Here is a 16,547-nt window from a genome sequence, read left to right as displayed (position 1 = left end):
CGTTAGTGCCACTAGAAATCTACATCAGAGGGTGTCTTGCCATTGAACAATGCCTAAGCAAGGTGCTAGCTAAAAAAGAAATAAATAAAACTTAAGATTTGGTTTATTTTGTTTGTATATTCTGAAAAAGATAATTCTAAAATAAAACTGTCTATCATTCATAACTAGATAGATCAAAAAGTAATAACAACAAAACATGTTTACAAATGTTCGCCAAATATGACTTTTATTCTTTAGAAAAAGCTGATATTTAATTTCTATTACTATTGTTTTACCGTCGAACATGATTTGATGTTATCACCTTGTTTTTTAAGCTACAAAAATGGTAAAACGTAATTTAGAATAATAACTACGGCTAAAGAACGCGCCCGGAACGTTTCAACAGTCTTTTAATTCACAAACTCTTCACGTAGTTAAGGCGCTCACTTTGTGCTGATTGAGTAATGGCTTGAGACGTAAATCTTGAACAACAAGCGGGAAGGGACGCCGACACGGAGGGTCCGCCGTGCGCGGAGACGGCACGTTCATTGATGCGCGACGATATCTGGAAAATTATGAAGGTAGTTTCTAATGTATCAATCGTTCAATAGAAATTCACGTTATTTCAGTATACGAGCTCAGCAAAGCTACTAGCTCTCGAATTATGTCAAAACAAAAAACTGTTAACTTTAAACAATTAGTACAAAATCATAGCATGTACATCCATGGCCACATATACACATCGACCTACATCTGCGACTATACTGGGCGTTATATTATGTATGTGGGTATAAAGTCATAGTAAGTATAAAGCATAGCATTTTGAATCTATCACCACTTCGGTCAGTATTTAGTGAGGTTTGCAGTAGTGAAGGTACCTGTGCCTCGCGTCACAAGTGCAAGCGGCGGCGGATATGACGGCGGCGGCGGCCTGGCGCCGCACGTGGCGCTCGCACGCCGAGCGGTGCGTGTCCTCCAGCCACGCCGGCGCGCTGTCGCGACGAGACCGAGACAACGACGCGTATGTCGGAGCTGCTACACGCTCCACCTGAGAAAAAACCATCGGTGAGTTATTTAACATTCTGATAACCCTTTTGCTTCTTCTTGAAAACCTTCGACGTTTAGCAAAATATTCGCATCAAAGAGTGCGAGAAAAGTTGTCATGTGCTGACTTCGCAGCTAAATATCAATCAATGTAATATACTAAAGCTAGCTATGGTCACGCACCGGCTTGGATTTAGGAAGATCAGACATATTGTTCCTGCTAACCATGCACACATTATCATATAGAATTTGAAGAATCGATCTGGTTAAACAGTAATCAAACTTCTGCTCTGTTTCATTCCCAAGTCCTGTAGCACTCTTCCTTTTAAGAAGAATCTAAAACCTCAGCCATTACTTACCTCAAAGCTGGCCTTCCTCCTCCGTCGCCTGGGCGACAAGGCGGCCGTCTCCCGCTTGCGTCGCTGCGGCTGTGGCGCGGGCGTCCCCTGGCCGAACAGCCCGCGCTCCTCCGCCACTCGGATCATGTACTTGGCGTCCAGTCGAGTGATCTCCTGAAGTCAACCTACCGTTTGCAATCACCTCTACGGTTGCGATATTGTCAGTTAACAGCAAACATTATCGCTGTTAATTAGCTCGTCGGTCTTACTTTATGTTTATTACTCTGGTATTTTTCATTGAGCTGATTGATACTGATAAGTAGTTTTAGTTTAGTAGAAGATTTTTTTTAAAAGAACAAAGTATCTTGAAAAGCACTCACAAATAATCTGGCCATTTATTTAAAAATACGGTTTTCCTTTTGAGTCCAGTAACTTTTATCAATGATTTCGAAAAATAAATAATAATAATAAATTTAACCCATTACTGTCCCACTGCTGGGCAAGGGTCTCCTCCCGTAATGAGGGAGGGGTTAGGCCTGAGTCCACCACGCTGGCCAAGTGCGGGTTGGGGACTTTGCATACCCTCAATAAATGTATTAAACAAATTTTAGGCATGCAAGGTTTCCTCACGATGTTTTCCTTCACCGTTGGAGCATGTGATAATTATTTCTAATACACACATAACTTCGAAAAGTCATTGGTGTGTTGCCTCGGGTTCGAACCTGCGACCACTTGCGTGGGAGGTGTCAATTTATACCACTCGGCTATCACTGCTCTATACCACTCGGCTATCACTGCTCGATAAATATGATTTCGAAAAAATAAGATAAAAATTAAGTTCACTGCAAATATACTCACCTTCCTCTGAATTAGACCCAGGTAACACCCGTCTCTATCAAGAATGTAGTTTATATCTAAACCGTTTCCCAGGTTTGGCAACGTCCTTACTTCGAACAGATCACAATTTGGTACCTGCAACACCCAACATTCACTCAAACCAACTAATACTTTCACCCAGTATTCTTAAGGCAATTGGAGAGTGTAATATCTTATACTGAAACTGACTGTTACAGAATAAAATTGTAATAATGAAGAATAAATAAAAATACGTATATCTACTCACAAAAATACCAGGATTATCTTTATCAGGGTCGTGTGGAAAATCAGCGCCGGGCATTTCGGGTATAGGCCTAGCCTTCGTTGTTCCCGGTCGGGACTGTGTATCCAGACTATCTGCGTGTTTCCTGAGTACATCTGCACTGTGCGTCTTGTTAGTTCTTGCGGTGCCGGGCCGAGTGGCCGCTGTGCTCGGTCGTGAGCTGGACATGGGTCTCGCTGTGGTTGGAGTGTCGCTCATGGAGACGTCCTCTTGTTCCTCTTTCTCATCTGATCGAGCCGTTGTGTTGTCTAGTGACGTTGTAGATTCAGTTACTGCTGCGTCGTTTACAATTGTTGCTTGCTTTTGTGGACTCTGTAATGTAAAATGAAAAAGTCGTTTTGGTTAGTCATATTTTTCTAGTAGGTACATTGACAATGCCAATGATTTATTTTGTACTATTTATACTTTTGTATTGCCGAGCAGTTCGTTATGATTTCACTTTCATCTAAACCACGAAACTAGTGTTTCAAGAGAAAATCTTGCTACGTGATTCATTGGATGGCTGTACTTCTCTTTCGCATCAAGCTTTAAAAACTATTCAATTTATTGATTTACTGACCGGGTGACGGTGCTTTTTCTTCAGCAGCATGTGTCGTTCGCGAGCCAGTCTATTAGCTTCAGCAACAGCCCGAGTCACTTGCGCCTGGTTCTCCGCTTCCAGAGCCGAATGCGTCTCGTACAATATCAGTTGGATCTGAAATATAAACACATACTTCAGAAGGACTTCTTAACAAAGATCGCAGCATCAAGGGAAAGTACCTGTTAGTTTCCTTACCTGAGGTTTTGACATCAATGTCTTCAATGTCTTCTTTTGTTCTTCCAAAATCAATTGTACTCGAGCTCTGCCGTTGGTATCCATCTCTGATTCAGTAAGGACCTGCGAATAGTTCGATACTACAGATGATAGCTTGCAAATACCATCTTTTGTTTCTATTAATTAGGTTTGAAACTATCTGTCAGTGACAAAGACGAAACAAGTTAACACTTCGATTATCAAGTATCGATACATCTTTTCTAAAAATGATGATATGAACATTACCTCAAGCATAGCTAAATCGCCTCCTCTTCCACAGACCAGGTCAATGGGATCGGTAACAGCAGAATACGAGTTGGGTGGAGTAGCTAGCGCAGCGACCACTCCATCCAGCGCGCTGATCACGGAGGGAGTGTCGTAGTGGACCGGGTCACTTAGTATCAACACTGGGGCTCCTGACTGTGGCGCTTGTGACGCTTCGATTCCGAGCTCCCGAAGAGCTCCCACGTAACTTTCCACTCTATAGAAAAGAAACAACTTATAGCAGACTTAAAATCTAAACCAACAAAAGCTAAGTCCAGAAAAAATTTGAGCCAATAACACGATATTATTCCTTTGAAAATTACGTTGTACATGGTAAGACTTAACTATAATTGCCTTGTAACACTGGACGAAACGGCGTTACGTCCTATAACTGCTTTCTACAAAAATAAGCTTGTTACAGAACACTCACTTGTCTCCAGCGCCAAAAACAACAAGCTTCCCAAGCTCAGGAGTGGCGGGCGCTGCCGGTGCTTTGGCCTTCAGTACAGCGGCCAGTTCCTTGAGTTGAGCGGCGAGGTAAGCGGAACAACGGGGTGATGACGCATGGGTCTGCGCCACCACTCCTCGGAGAGAGTTAGCGCGGAGGGCACGGCAGAGCGTTGATGCTCCCTCACAGAATTCACGCTCCTTGGAAACCAGATGAGGTATGTGATATATTTTCTCAATTATAGAAAACATTCTTAAGAATTTTATGATAATGTCTTTTACCTGAAGGACTATGATACCATCTTTTACTAATTCCAACTGTCCAATGCTTACGTTTTCCGGAGGGCGTAATGTTATGAATCTGAAATGGCAGCATTACTTTATTAAAAAAGAAACAGCGCTACATTCGCTTGACACTTCTTAAGTTGATTCATACCTCGGACAGACTCGGTCGAAGCGGTATTCTCCGGCACAAAGCTGACGCGAGTTGCTGTACGAATATCCTAACTCGTGTAGCCTTTTCACTAACAGTGCCACTTTCCTAAAAACAAAAATATATAATATCATTACACGCTTTCGCTAGGTCTCTGTAGAAATAAAAAAAGAAACTAGCTAACCTAACAGTTCATAGTTTCGCTATGGTCTTTTTGCTACCAAAAGGTTCATCAATCAAAGTCTGACTCCTATAAGTCTACTTAACTAGCAAATTAAGTCTTCTCTAAATTAATTAATTGCGAAATTAAACAGAAACATGTTTCTTTGAATCAGCAGTTTTAATACTGTAGAATACTAACTTAGCTTTAAAAGTGTTCACCCATCCAGTAACTGTATCCTTATTGACGCACGCAGAAACCCTTTCCTCACGAAGATGTGGCGGCAGTAGTTCCGACAGCCTGCGTCATAAAACATTGAATATAACGACCTTCATACATCAATCCAACTTCTTTATTCGACCTTTACAAATATTTGCATGAACAATGTACAGTCGATAAAGTTTCTGTCAGAATAAAAATTGTGTATCGACAGATCGTGTGGCACAAACAGAACTATAAATCAGGTTATTTATTTCATGAAAATTTATTGGGTTACTCGTGTTGTGAAAGCTGTCGTTGGAAACTTTATAGTATTCAAATTTAAAACTAAAGTATCCTACTAACCTACACTACTAAATATCCACATTATTGAACTCAATAAAACACATATAAAATCAGGCCTGTTACCCACGAGGGTAGACAGAGGCCAAAGAACTCGATTTGCTACAAACATTTTAGCTTCGTTCACACCCATACATCTTGGCATACAGTACCTACCTACCGTCGGTTGCGAGTTCCAATAATAATCACGCTAATAATTGAAACACTACACAATAGGGTAAAGCACGTATCAGTTATTGTAAAGAAAAAATACTGGTATACTTACGTAAAAGCCTTGTTCTTAATCCGTATCCTAGCGATGGCAGCTGCAAAGTGCACTCTTTCCTCCCAGATGATGTTCTCAATGTCTTTGAAAGGAGACCCGGCTTCCTCCAGTAGTGTCGCGGCTCTTTCTATCTCTCCTCTTGCTCTTGCACCCCATCGCCGCCTCGCTAGCTCCATTAAGAACAGCCATAGAGCATGCCGGTGCTCAGCATACTAGAAATTAAGTACAAATGAAACATGCCCAAATTCAGTTTAGTCTTTTAAATCCTTAATCCTGATAAATACTTTCCGATGATGGTGATCGTAATGGCAATCAAATTTACTGTGCGGCATTTCATGTCTATAACAGTTTAGAGTTCAGTTTGTAGATTGGCTAGGCTAAAAGTAAATATTGCTATTACAAACTTTTTCGATGCGATCTAGGGCTGTATGTCGTTTGTACCGAACCGTTTTGTTGCGTGTCTAAATTCTCAAAATAATATTACAAACTCATCTTAGACTCTATGTAATTGGCGACAAACCAATTAGAAGGCGCCTAAGCAAACGACTAAAACCCGACAGTTCCGTGTTTTTATTAATAGAAACCATTTATCAGTTTCAAAAATCTCGAAATGCCAATTCTTTCCCTCAGTATACACGAACAAATGGTCATAAATATAAAGCCCATTTTCGTGAGCGTTCTCAACGTTCCGAAAGAAATAGCTTCGGTCACGAGAAAGTCATAATGCGAGTTAGATGGGGGTATACTTTTTTATTGTAACATCTTGTCGAACCTACCTTAACTGGAAGTTATTACCGTTCGGTAATGAGGCCTAAATATACAGCCTTGATAACTGCCAGAACAGAAAGACCTTCATCAATCTTTTTACAAGTTCATGACCGGAATAACAATCAAATCGGGGAAAGAATTTTGACAGTTCGTTTCTACATTTCTCATGGCGTGTAGATATTGGTAGGCAAATGGTAAACTTTTGTTCGAACACTGTCAATAGTAGGTACCTACGCTTAGTACTTGTTTAGGTATGAGCTTGGAAAACTAGCGCAGTATAACAGCTAGTAGATATACGAACCGGCTTACATAAGTAGAGTTCAGCAGAAAAAATATCAGTAACCTTGGTCATCAGAGGATAAAGATAAAATTGGCTGTACCGAAATGTTCTAAATACAATTTTCTAAAAAAAAGAGAATACATGATTTATGGAAAATTTTGTACCATTTATCACCTATGCCTCTTCTACGGGAGGGAGGCAACTTCACTTAGATATATTAATCTATCTCTTTCATAATCCTATAATAGGTTTATTAATATTCGGGAGATGTCTTACCTCCGGGTGATCCTGCAAAAACTCGATGTCTTCAATAGCTTGGTCCAATATGGATTTGTCTAGAAATATAATTTGAAAACAAGAATAAATCTCATGAATACGAAATCCAAATAAAACCGCAAAATAAATATGTCGCGTGACAGAAAACTTCTATATGAATAGACGTCCAAAGTGCTGAATAATAAAAAGGCCAAATGGCATAGAATTCATGGCATTTTTATTTTTGACATAACTAGATCGACGCCATGCACGGTACATTGGCCCTTCGCTCCGGACAGAGAGCCTTTTAAATATGTCCAGACATATATTTTTTTATTTCATTAGTATTCGAGGTATAACGAGTTTTGTTCTCTTGCTTACTTCAATGATTTTTGGATATTTCCTGTGTGCATGTGAGTTGATTTATTTCTTGCATTAAGCCAAGCGGCCTGTGAAGCATATGTGTGTCTTTGTGTTGCCTACTGCAGATGCATAATGCGACAGGTCATAGAGTTCACCTATAAAAGGTTTACGTACGAGTAGTTTTATCGGTATGCTCTTATTAATTCCGTCAGTCGCTATCAATGTCGAATTTTCACATCTTCATTAAAACGTCAGAGTAAAGGTGTATACAATACTAATGCAAAATTCAGCTCATTAGGATTTTTTCCGCTCATAAAACCAAGACTGGACTCAGGCACTGAATAGTTTATCATGTTTTCTTAGAAATTGGAATATCTTCTGAAATTACTACTCTTGAGATCAAATTCCCTTAGGTACATCATTAGTGATCGCTTCTTATACCTAAATTATAATTTTCCAAATGACATTTTTGAACGAGAAAAATAAGTTTTTATTACTTACAAAATGTATTCAAAACCGCCCCAGCAAACGAAAATGATACCATCCAACATATTAATTACATGGAAACTAGTTACAAAGTTTGTGGTATTTATCGCAGCTTTATCGTGTAGGCATCCAGTTGATATAAACTTATATAACCTTCTGTAACTGCAATAAACTAGCTGAAAGTGTGGCGTGCGTTAATTTACAGCAGGGGTGCTTTAAGCCTACTGCCTTCTTCAACACTTCGCGATTTCGTGACACTCCAAAATTTCAACGACTTTCTTTTCCGAACGGCTTCTCAAGACGTTAAACGCGTAGTTTACGACTTTTATATGCTATTTGACAGCCTTTTACAACTAGATTCACGCAAGGGAACTTTTATTTTCGTTTTGCGAGGTTTTATAGTTTTTATTGACTTTATCTATTGTGTGTATGTAGGTTTATAGCGACAGACGATTTATAATAGCGAAAAATACAAGGTAATAAACTGTAACGTGAAAATGTATTGAAGAAAACGACTTTTAATTTTTAACATTAACCTTGTAAGGTTGTCGATTCTTTATCTGATTTCAATCTCAGATTCCGCACAGCGATAAATCTGTCGATAGCTCGAGACAGAACTACCAGGCAAATAAAAATGTGCATAATTTTCAATATCGCATGAACGATTTCAAGGAACTCTTTCCGATCTTTTTTGGATATTCTAGAAGCTAGAAATTAACCTGACCTATATAATTTGACGAGAAAGATCTTAACTTTTAAGCTCAGTTAAAGATAAGGTACTGTTTCTCCTCTCACGTCACTGTTATCGACGAATTCTATCGGAAAGATAATGAAGAGAAAAGGTACAAAACCTTAGTAAAATAAGTACAGAAAATAAGTAACTTACATCGAAACACGTCGTAAATGAGAGAGTAGACACAACGCATTTCTTGTTCATCGACGAAATCCACATGCATCGGCGGCTTGCAGAGTAGGCGTGCAGCTTTCAAAACCTTAGAGTAATCGTAATCGTGTTATTGATAAGGTTCTCTAGCAGCTATTATTTCCGTATTTAATAAAAACTTTTTACCCCAGTATTAGGGAAATTACTGTGTCTGCGATTTGTATACATATCATGTATCTCAGTTGACAACTAATGTAGGTACGTTAAGTTGATGGTTCAGTTTATTGCTGCTTAGGCGTAAGGTGTTTGTCACTTATAATCTAAAGAAAAAACAATGTGCAGCAGAGTGGCTTTCAAATAGTTGTCAACTGAGATACATGATAGCCCCTCTGATTAAGACAGATTTCATCAAGCTTACAAATTGAATTCTAGACCACTAATTCCAATCTCACGAGTGATAAAACCACTTTTTTCAAACCTAGAAGCGCGTATTTAACCCTTAGTATGTATAGCGAACTAAATAGACAAGATGCTAAGTGGCGCGTGTTCACGAGCGATAGACGTCGGCCTAAGTACCACCACCATAACTGAAACACCTTAATCTGTGTAGAACATTACTTTGATAACGTTGAGGCTAACCTAAAATTAAACTATTCAAACCTTGAATATGAATGCCGTTTGATGTAGAGCTTCTTTGCCTTTGTTTCTAAAAGTTTTGTGGCACACTTCTTTAATTAAGTAATTAATTTAACACTTAATCGTAAATACCTATATTGTGTAGAAAGATATGCAGGTACGTCTTACTTTAATTTAAAAATGAATGCTTCCCTCAAAAGTTATCATATGGTAATGACCTTCGGTACTAATAAGCGACCGAAGTAAAAGAGAACTTGGGCTATTGCGTATTGCGTCTGATACCTTTATATCAGTACTCCGTTAGCGAGTAACGAAACTTCAATATTATTAGCATTTAACTCTCGGACTTTGGTCCCGAAGTAAAAGAATTAATAATTATGATGATACCTATCTATGATACCGAAAGTAGCAAATAATAAGTCTGCTAGCATAAACTTACCTGTCCTATATCCCATGCAGGTCCAGGGGTAGTTTTAACAGCAACTGGGGGTGGGGCGTGGGGGTTTTTCATTGGCAGCACTAACGCCCATGGTGCCCACTCTTCGGGCGGATCTCCTGCTTGATTTTGTGGCTTTTGGTTCTCATCCTCCCTAATTCAACAAGTAATTCTGTGATTAATTTGCTAAGGTGATAGGAAACATTCTCATGTAGTTCATTCGTTGACAGGATCAGTCAGGGAGCTCTATATTTTGAATATTTAATACAGATTTTTAATGGTGCCTATTGACGGGAATTGTGGATTTTTTGGGGATACCTGATGTTGCTATTTGCATTGCTAAGCTGTAAGTAGTCATCATACTTACTTCTCCTCCTCATGAAAACTTTTATCAAGCATTATCTTATTTAGTTCCCGTGCGCCATTTCTACGATAGAATGTACACAACACAATGATTAACCGATGCAAAGAGTCCCCATTCTAGTATGCACTTTTAGTTATTTTATTGCTTTTTTATGTTTAGTATTTATCTGAGAGTTATTGTAAAAGTACGGGAAGGTATGAAACACGATAATTTCACTGACTGTTTTCTAGTTTTTTGGCTGTTCAGTGTTTTAGTTCAATTATTTGATCTATTTGACGTCACTCCAACTCTTTTGTCAAATTGTGACGCTTGATTTTGTTTTTACAAATCTCTGTTTAATGTTTATTGACAGCCAGTAGTAAAGATAGCTAGCTAAAAATGATAGCTAGAGACAAAAAGATGATTATTTCTCTAGCTATTGTATCAAAACTATTGTTCTCCACACATCAACCGTGAGTTATAACTATAGGTATGCGAGCTCCACGTTATCGGGAAACAGTGCAATTTACAGTTGAATTCCGTAGTTCGTAGGTGCAGGAAGTAATGATATTGAGATGTTACATGCAATGTGTGTTTGTCGGTAGTCACAAGTTATGGTTTAGGTTGCGTAATCTTGCTCTACATACGACGATTGGTATTGGATCATGTTGAGTAAAAATATACCATGCTTATTGTTGCCCTTTATGCCATAAAGTAGGCAGCAAAACGTCAATTGCTACGATCTCCACGCACTTGAAAACTATGCCATGCGCTACGGGTGGTGCATCTGTTATTCGCTTCACGTAAATCCACGTAAAGATAAATTATACTTGAATTAGATCGAAAATATCGTAATTTTGTAGTAACGACTTTTAGAATTAGATTGCTAGGGTACCTTTTAATGAAGACAACAAGTAAAAAGAGCAACTCTATGAATGAATTAGAAAAGCTTATTTATGTCTATAAATAGTATGTTATTCGTAGAATGTTTTACATTGATTAAAAAACACAAAGGATGGAATGTCGAGTAGACTGAAGTCGAGGTAGTAGGTAGGTAAGGTCCAATTAACAGTATGACATTTGCTGGTACTAGAAGCCTGGTAAAAACGCCCCCCGGGTGATTATGTGTGTAGGTCAGGGTCGTAATGTGCTCGCAGCTCATAGGGGACGCAGAGTTATTTCTGCTGAATCCAATTTAAACCTTAATGAGTTTGTCTAGTAAAGCAAATTGGAACCATATTTGCGTGTCTTCGCGGAGTATTTTAATGTACGAATAGGGATAGATTCATTTCTTTTATTATTGTAACTTTATTTTTAAATAGATATCGATGGTATTGATGTTGTCATCCATTTGTCTAGTCTAGTTCGATAAGCTGTTCTATGTACAGAATATTGGGTCGATCTACTGGGCGATTATAAAAATACAAACTGCAATCTTCGACCTACATATGTAACTTAATCAAAGGAACGTATAGTACTGGGTTTTAAAAGTTTATATGCATTCGTAAACATCCATGTAGATAGCTCGCAACGCACGGAGCATTGTTCAACTTTTTATTGATAAGTACTTGCCGTTCCAAATCCTTTTGTAAAGCGACAAGGCTAAAGTACTGCGTCAGCCGATAGTCCTTGTCGCTCGGCAGCACCAGTTTCTCTGCCTCACTGGTGTCACCATCCTGCCTGGCTGCTTCCTCCTGAAGGAACAGCTCGGCCAGCAACTTCGGGTACGCTTGGAAGATGTTCCCATCACTGATCTCGCTAAGAGCCACCCACAAAGCGTTCGGATCGTATTTGACCGGCATTTCGACATTACGATTTTATGATAAACTATTTAGAAAATTATTTTTAAGGACTTCATTCGAGTTATAATTAGTAGAGTAATCTTGATTTATTATAATAAGTATTTTTATAAAGATCTTGAAAATATTGCTTTATTTAATTTTGCATACTTTAAGTTAAACTATTGCCCACAAAAACCATTTGAAGATAGACGCTACAGCTTACATTTCTTTATAAAACGAAAAATATAGTATCGCTATGTTCGTGGATCGTAATAATATATGAGAAGCAAGCCATCGCCAAGAGCCTCCCGCCCACTGAACGACTGCTCGACAAACTGAACTTATATACTTAGCTACATAACAGTAAGTAACAACTTGTTGCTCGGCGTCGCTTGTAATGCTCACGACATCATGACAAGGGCTGTAGGGTTATGTTATACGGGATAAGATCTACATGAGAATTACTTGTCTCATTTTAATATAACATGTGTTATTACCTGTAACTTGCTTGAATGAAGATTTTATATAGGTAGGCATAGATGGTAAACTAGATGTGAGACTGTGGTGCAAAAATATATGAGTGAGTGTGAGGTTTCCGAAGACGATGTCCAGCGGACATATCACGTAACTCAGTTGACAACTAGTGTACGTCAAATTGATAGTCACTATTCGATACATTGCTGCTTTGTCGTAACATGTTACTTTCTATAATCTATGGGAGAAAATAATGTACAGCATAGTGGCTTTCAAATAGTTAACAACTGAGATACGTGATAGGCCCCCAGGATAGAGCGAAGTGGAGGAGAAAGATCAGGAAGGCTGACCCCACTACCATATTATGGGATTCATAGCATGGAAAAGAGAGAGAGAGTATGCATAGATGGATACGTTTTTAGCGTAAGTATGGGATTTTAATTCGGATAGGTTACAAATAGGTAGGAACTATACTAACTTACAATACCTACCTACACCTCTTTATAGTTTTACAGTTATTTTGGGGTAATAGGGTAACACATAACATCACTTTTCGTCATCATAATCCATGGTTATAATCTATGAGCATTATACAAAAATGTCAATGACTTGACACACCCGTCATGGGTAATTCAAATTTACAAAATAAATAAAAAATACAAAAACATACCTTAACATCAGAAAAATTTCAAATTTAAATTAATTGAAACTCAGTACAAGTAGCGCTGGTTACGTCCATGGAGTTAATGACCCAAGAAGACAGTTATGCTGATAGGAGACAATTATTTAAGAATATTTGGGACACAGCGATGCAAATCAACGAAAAGGATGTGGATATTATGAATAAAACTAAAGTCATTAAGTAAGGATCTTTAAACTATCATTTAACTAGCATAATTCCTTTTTAAACCCATATAAAAGCAGCAGCAAGTCTAAGTTAAGCTATTGTTGACATTAGTGTTTATTAGGCCGAGTACCTACTATATACTTACCTACAGTGCTTCTACTACTTTTGAAATCGTTTTTAAATCATAATTCCTCTTCATATCACCCTTTACTTGGTATTTGACTAAAACCGTTTGTTGTAAGTTTGGTCTTCTTGTCACTGTATCACACTTTTTCTTGTCAACAGAACTTTAAGACTGGACCAAGTGGACAAATGTGTAGTTGGTAGAAAGAAGAAGGAACGAATCAAGAATTTGAGAACCGTTTGCAATAAAATATTAGATTTTTGCGACCGGCAAGATGCTGACGACAAGTTTTACGAGCAGGTTGGAAGCTTTTGAGATTAAATACTAGTTTGGTTGATTTATATTTCTTCTTCGAGTTTTTACTTCCATTTAACGTCTTTGTTAGCGATGGGACTGCTGGGCAGGGGTACTGTAGTTGAGGGCTTATTTCTGTTAGATTTTGCGAAGTTAGTAACATGACCTCAAACGGCATACCGAGGCAAAGACCTGTGTCATCGTATTTTGAATTGCATTGCGCATACTCTTGGCTGCTAGTAGCAAACTCTCGTGCGGCAATGTAGTTACAATAAAAACTAATAGCCGTGGCAGAATATTCGTGGAGAGAACATCACAATCGATTATTTTCTACAGTAAATTACTTTTTGTTTCATTATATTGATGGTGGAGGAACAACGGAAAATTCCCGAAGCAATTGAAGGTAAACCGAAAAAAATTAAATTGCATCGAAGAAAAAAGAAAATCAGACGAGCTAAAAGCTTAATGTCATCGAAACTTAAAAAGGCTGGGATAACTATACCGGAAGTCGACACTGCATCAGAAGAGAATGAAACCTCAGACTTTATAAACGCACTTCGGCAAACATCCACTCGTCTTCCTGCAAGATACAGTAGGGCATTGACCGTAGAGACAGCCTTAACTTCTTATAAACCTTCATCTATAGACAAAGCAAGAACAGACCCCATTCCCGATAAAACCAGCGCTACCCGTAGAGTCAGAAAGAGGCGCTCCAGAAGAAAAAAACGTTCAGATGTAGATTTGGGTCCTAACTCTCCTGGTACAAGTTTAGGTAAAGGCTCTTATAATAATTATCTACGTAATAATAGTTAACGATTATACTTGACAGCCTCCCAGCCTTGGTGCAGCGGTTTAGGTCGACACGCCGTCGGGAGGTCGTGGATTAGATTCTCACACGAAACAGTTATTTGTGCGATCCACAAATAACATATTATCTACCTACTCAATATCTTTTTGACTCCAGGTACATCGAAAGTAGTAAACGCGTCAGCAAGAGGTCGTGCAGTTATAAAACGTGTCCGAGAGCTCCTTGCTGTGCACAAAGTTCTGATCGCCTGAATGAGTATGAAATCACACTGTACAAAAGAAATAGCCGATTCGTATGAATCCGCAACCGTTCTCCTATGACCGGTTCGCCATTGGACTGTTCGTCGACAGGATGATTCATTTATTTCCTTTTCCCCAACAGAGTCTTTCACCTATGGACATTGCGTCGACAGAGACTTTCATCTATGTCAATTTCGACGACAGGTCTTTCCAGCTACAGAATATTCCACCGACACGACGATAAACCTATTACTCTGGTAACTACAGACCTTTTCATCTAAGGAGAATAGGGTGTCAATTTTAACACAAGCGATAAAACAAAAATATACATATCTAACAGCTACAGCTTACTGTATCTTTACTAAGAGAACAGGGTTGGTTACTTGCCCTAGAGAAGTCATTATTAAGAGCCTTTTAGCTTAAGTAGAACACTAATGTTCACAAATACAACTCGGAACTATCATAGAGGCTTTAAGGTCCAAAAATGAAAAATGAAGGCGTGACTTTAAGGTGACGACGATGTTAGAAATCTAAAATTAGCTTTCGTAGGCAAAGAAAATGAAAAATTACCAAATACAAAAATATAATATAGTTAAAATTCATATTATTACAAAAAAAAAACAAAACATAAAATAAACAATGAAATTAACTCAAAAAACGTATATTTTTCCTTTCACTAATCCAATAATATTATTGTATTTACTCATTATTCTACTCTTGATCTTTTTCTCTTTCTCCTATTTGATTAAATGACAAATATGTGCCCAGCCAGTTAGATACGATTTTAAATCCATCCCATTTTTATCTGATAAATGCCGCTCGATTCTTTCTTTATACCCTGTTTCACTGCGCTTACGTTTAGGCATTGGCTCTGAGGACTTGATTTAGATGGTCTGTAGTTACCAGAGTAATAGGTTTATCGTCGTGTCGGTGGAATATTCTGTAGCTGGAAAGACCTGTCGTCGAAATTGACATAGATGAAAGTCTCTGTCGACGCAATGTCCATAGGTGAAAGACTCTGTTGGGGAAAAGGAAATAAATGAATCATCATGTCGACGAACAGTCCAATGGCGAACCGGTCATAGGAGAACGGTTGCGGATTCGATTCGTATACCTGTCACCGGGCACCGCATTATGTATAATAAACAAACTATGACTACGTTGTCGTTTTATTGTAGAATTATTATTTTAGTATTCATTCTGATTTACCTAAAATAAGTATAAGGTAGATTCGTACTTATTATTTATTTCCCATTTATTTATTTTAATTATAAATAGATTGCATTAAAATAAATTACTTAGAATAACCAGTAATCGCTATGAAATGCAGAAATGGCATGTGAATGGGAATTCGATTCAGTTATCTAATGCATTTTGAGCCAATAAAATTAAATGCCGAAATCTTTAATTAGAAATATCACAATCCATAAAATGGGTACCTACTCTCTTGACTATTCCGTAATCGTACATTTTAGTATAATATTTCGTGTCTACAATATCAGAAAACTCATTGTTTATTGATTTTAACAAAATTCCTGTAAATAGTAGAGTTTCATGTTAGTTACTATTAAAGAAGCTCAATAACTGCTTTTTCCGTTATGTATAGCCTTTGCTTGCGTCATCGCTGGCGTGTCTAATTTAAGTACTAAATAATCTATTATAACTAAACCCTTCAGTTATTTAAATAAAATTAAAAATATTCATTTATATTTATTTATCGGATACGTTAACAAATCCGGGCTACTATAGAGACAATTTCTAAAAGAAATCTGGGAAATTAGAAAAGGCCTTTAGTACTTTGCCCGACCCGGGAATCGAACCCGAGACTTTATGATCAACAGTTGGATGTAATCATATAGGTGGGCGGATTTTTTAAAACGTGTACCTTTTTTAAAACTAGCAGTTTAATTTTTTTGTTACATTTTTAAATATTTCTTTCGAAAATGTTATTGTTTAATAAATAAACTTTATTGAATAACTAATGGTTTTACAAATATTATTTAGTTAAAGAAATATAAGCGATTAAATATTCTTGTAGACGATTTTCAGTTCCACTGAGTAACATATTCAAAACCTTCCTATGAAAT

The 16,547-nt window shown here is 37.8% G+C and overlaps 2 protein-coding genes across 4 annotated transcripts; one reads left to right on the top strand and one right to left on the bottom strand.

Moving 5' to 3' along the window:
- Positions 1–56: 56 nt before the first annotated feature.
- LOC142974335 (uncharacterized) lies at positions 57–10,201 on the bottom strand. 2 transcript variants are annotated; one of them, XM_076116601.1, is made up of 17 exons: positions 9,918–10,201; positions 9,554–9,704; positions 8,482–8,587; positions 6,768–6,826; positions 5,444–5,655; positions 4,819–4,917; positions 4,461–4,565; positions 4,307–4,385; positions 4,008–4,225; positions 3,560–3,794; positions 3,296–3,397; positions 3,080–3,214; positions 2,485–2,832; positions 2,220–2,333; positions 1,383–1,535; positions 858–1,027; positions 57–544 (listed from the first exon to the last, which is right to left on the bottom strand). In XM_076116601.1, exons 1-17 carry the CDS (start codon positions 9,947–9,949, stop codon positions 406–408), a joined length of 2,457 nt encoding a protein of 818 aa, XP_075972716.1. In that variant the 5' UTR covers positions 9,950–10,201; the 3' UTR covers positions 57–405. The 2 variants fall into 2 exon arrangements, 1 of the variants encoding a protein (XP_075972716.1); XR_012959560.1 differs by lacking the exon at positions 57–544 and having other exon boundaries at positions 888–1,027; positions 1,383–1,546.
- Positions 10,202–12,718: 2,517 nt separating this feature from the next.
- LOC142974124 (uncharacterized) lies at positions 12,719–15,576 on the top strand. Of its 2 annotated transcripts, none has more exons than XM_076116280.1 (4): positions 12,719–13,010; positions 13,281–13,419; positions 13,786–14,185; positions 14,378–15,576. In XM_076116280.1, the coding sequence occupies exons 1-4, from the start codon at positions 12,886–12,888 to the stop codon at positions 14,470–14,472; spliced, it is 759 nt and encodes a 252-aa protein (XP_075972395.1). In that variant the 5' UTR covers positions 12,719–12,885; the 3' UTR covers positions 14,473–15,576. The 2 variants fall into 2 exon arrangements, with proteins under 2 accessions (XP_075972395.1, XP_075972394.1); XM_076116279.1 differs by having other exon boundaries at positions 12,720–13,010; positions 13,777–14,185.
- The last annotated feature ends 971 nt before the right edge of the window (positions 15,577–16,547 follow it).

This window comes from Anticarsia gemmatalis, chromosome 7 (assembly GCF_050436995.1).
Source record: "Anticarsia gemmatalis isolate Benzon Research Colony breed Stoneville strain chromosome 7, ilAntGemm2 primary, whole genome shotgun sequence".
Lineage (NCBI taxonomy): Eukaryota > Metazoa > Arthropoda > Insecta > Lepidoptera > Erebidae > Anticarsia > Anticarsia gemmatalis.
The sequence above is the reverse complement of the archived record's forward strand: the minus strand, read 5'-3'. Positions and strand labels throughout refer to the sequence as shown.

Excerpts from the sequence above, each read along its gene's own strand:
- LOC142974335 (XM_076116601.1), bottom strand. The coding sequence starts at position 9,949 with ATGCTTGATAAAAGTTTTCATGAGGAGGAGAA. Across the intron at positions 3,795-4,007 it reads GTTTTTGGCGCTGGAGACAA|AGTGGAAAGTTACGTGGGAG; the intron begins GTGAGTGTTCTG and ends TCTTTTCTATAG. Across the intron at positions 2,833-3,079 it reads AGAAAAAGCACCGTCACCCG|AGTCCACAAAAGCAAGCAAC; the intron begins GTCAGTAAATCA and ends TTTACATTACAG.
- LOC142974124 (XM_076116279.1), top strand. The coding sequence starts at position 12,886 with ATGGAGTTAATGACCCAAGAAGACAGTTATGCTGATAGGAGACAATTA. Across the intron at positions 13,011-13,280 it reads AATAAAACTAAAGTCATTAA|AACTTTAAGACTGGACCAAG; the intron begins GTAAGGATCTTT and ends TCTTGTCAACAG. Across the intron at positions 13,420-13,776 it reads ACGACAAGTTTTACGAGCAG|ATGGTGGAGGAACAACGGAA; the intron begins GTTGGAAGCTTT and ends TTCATTATATTG.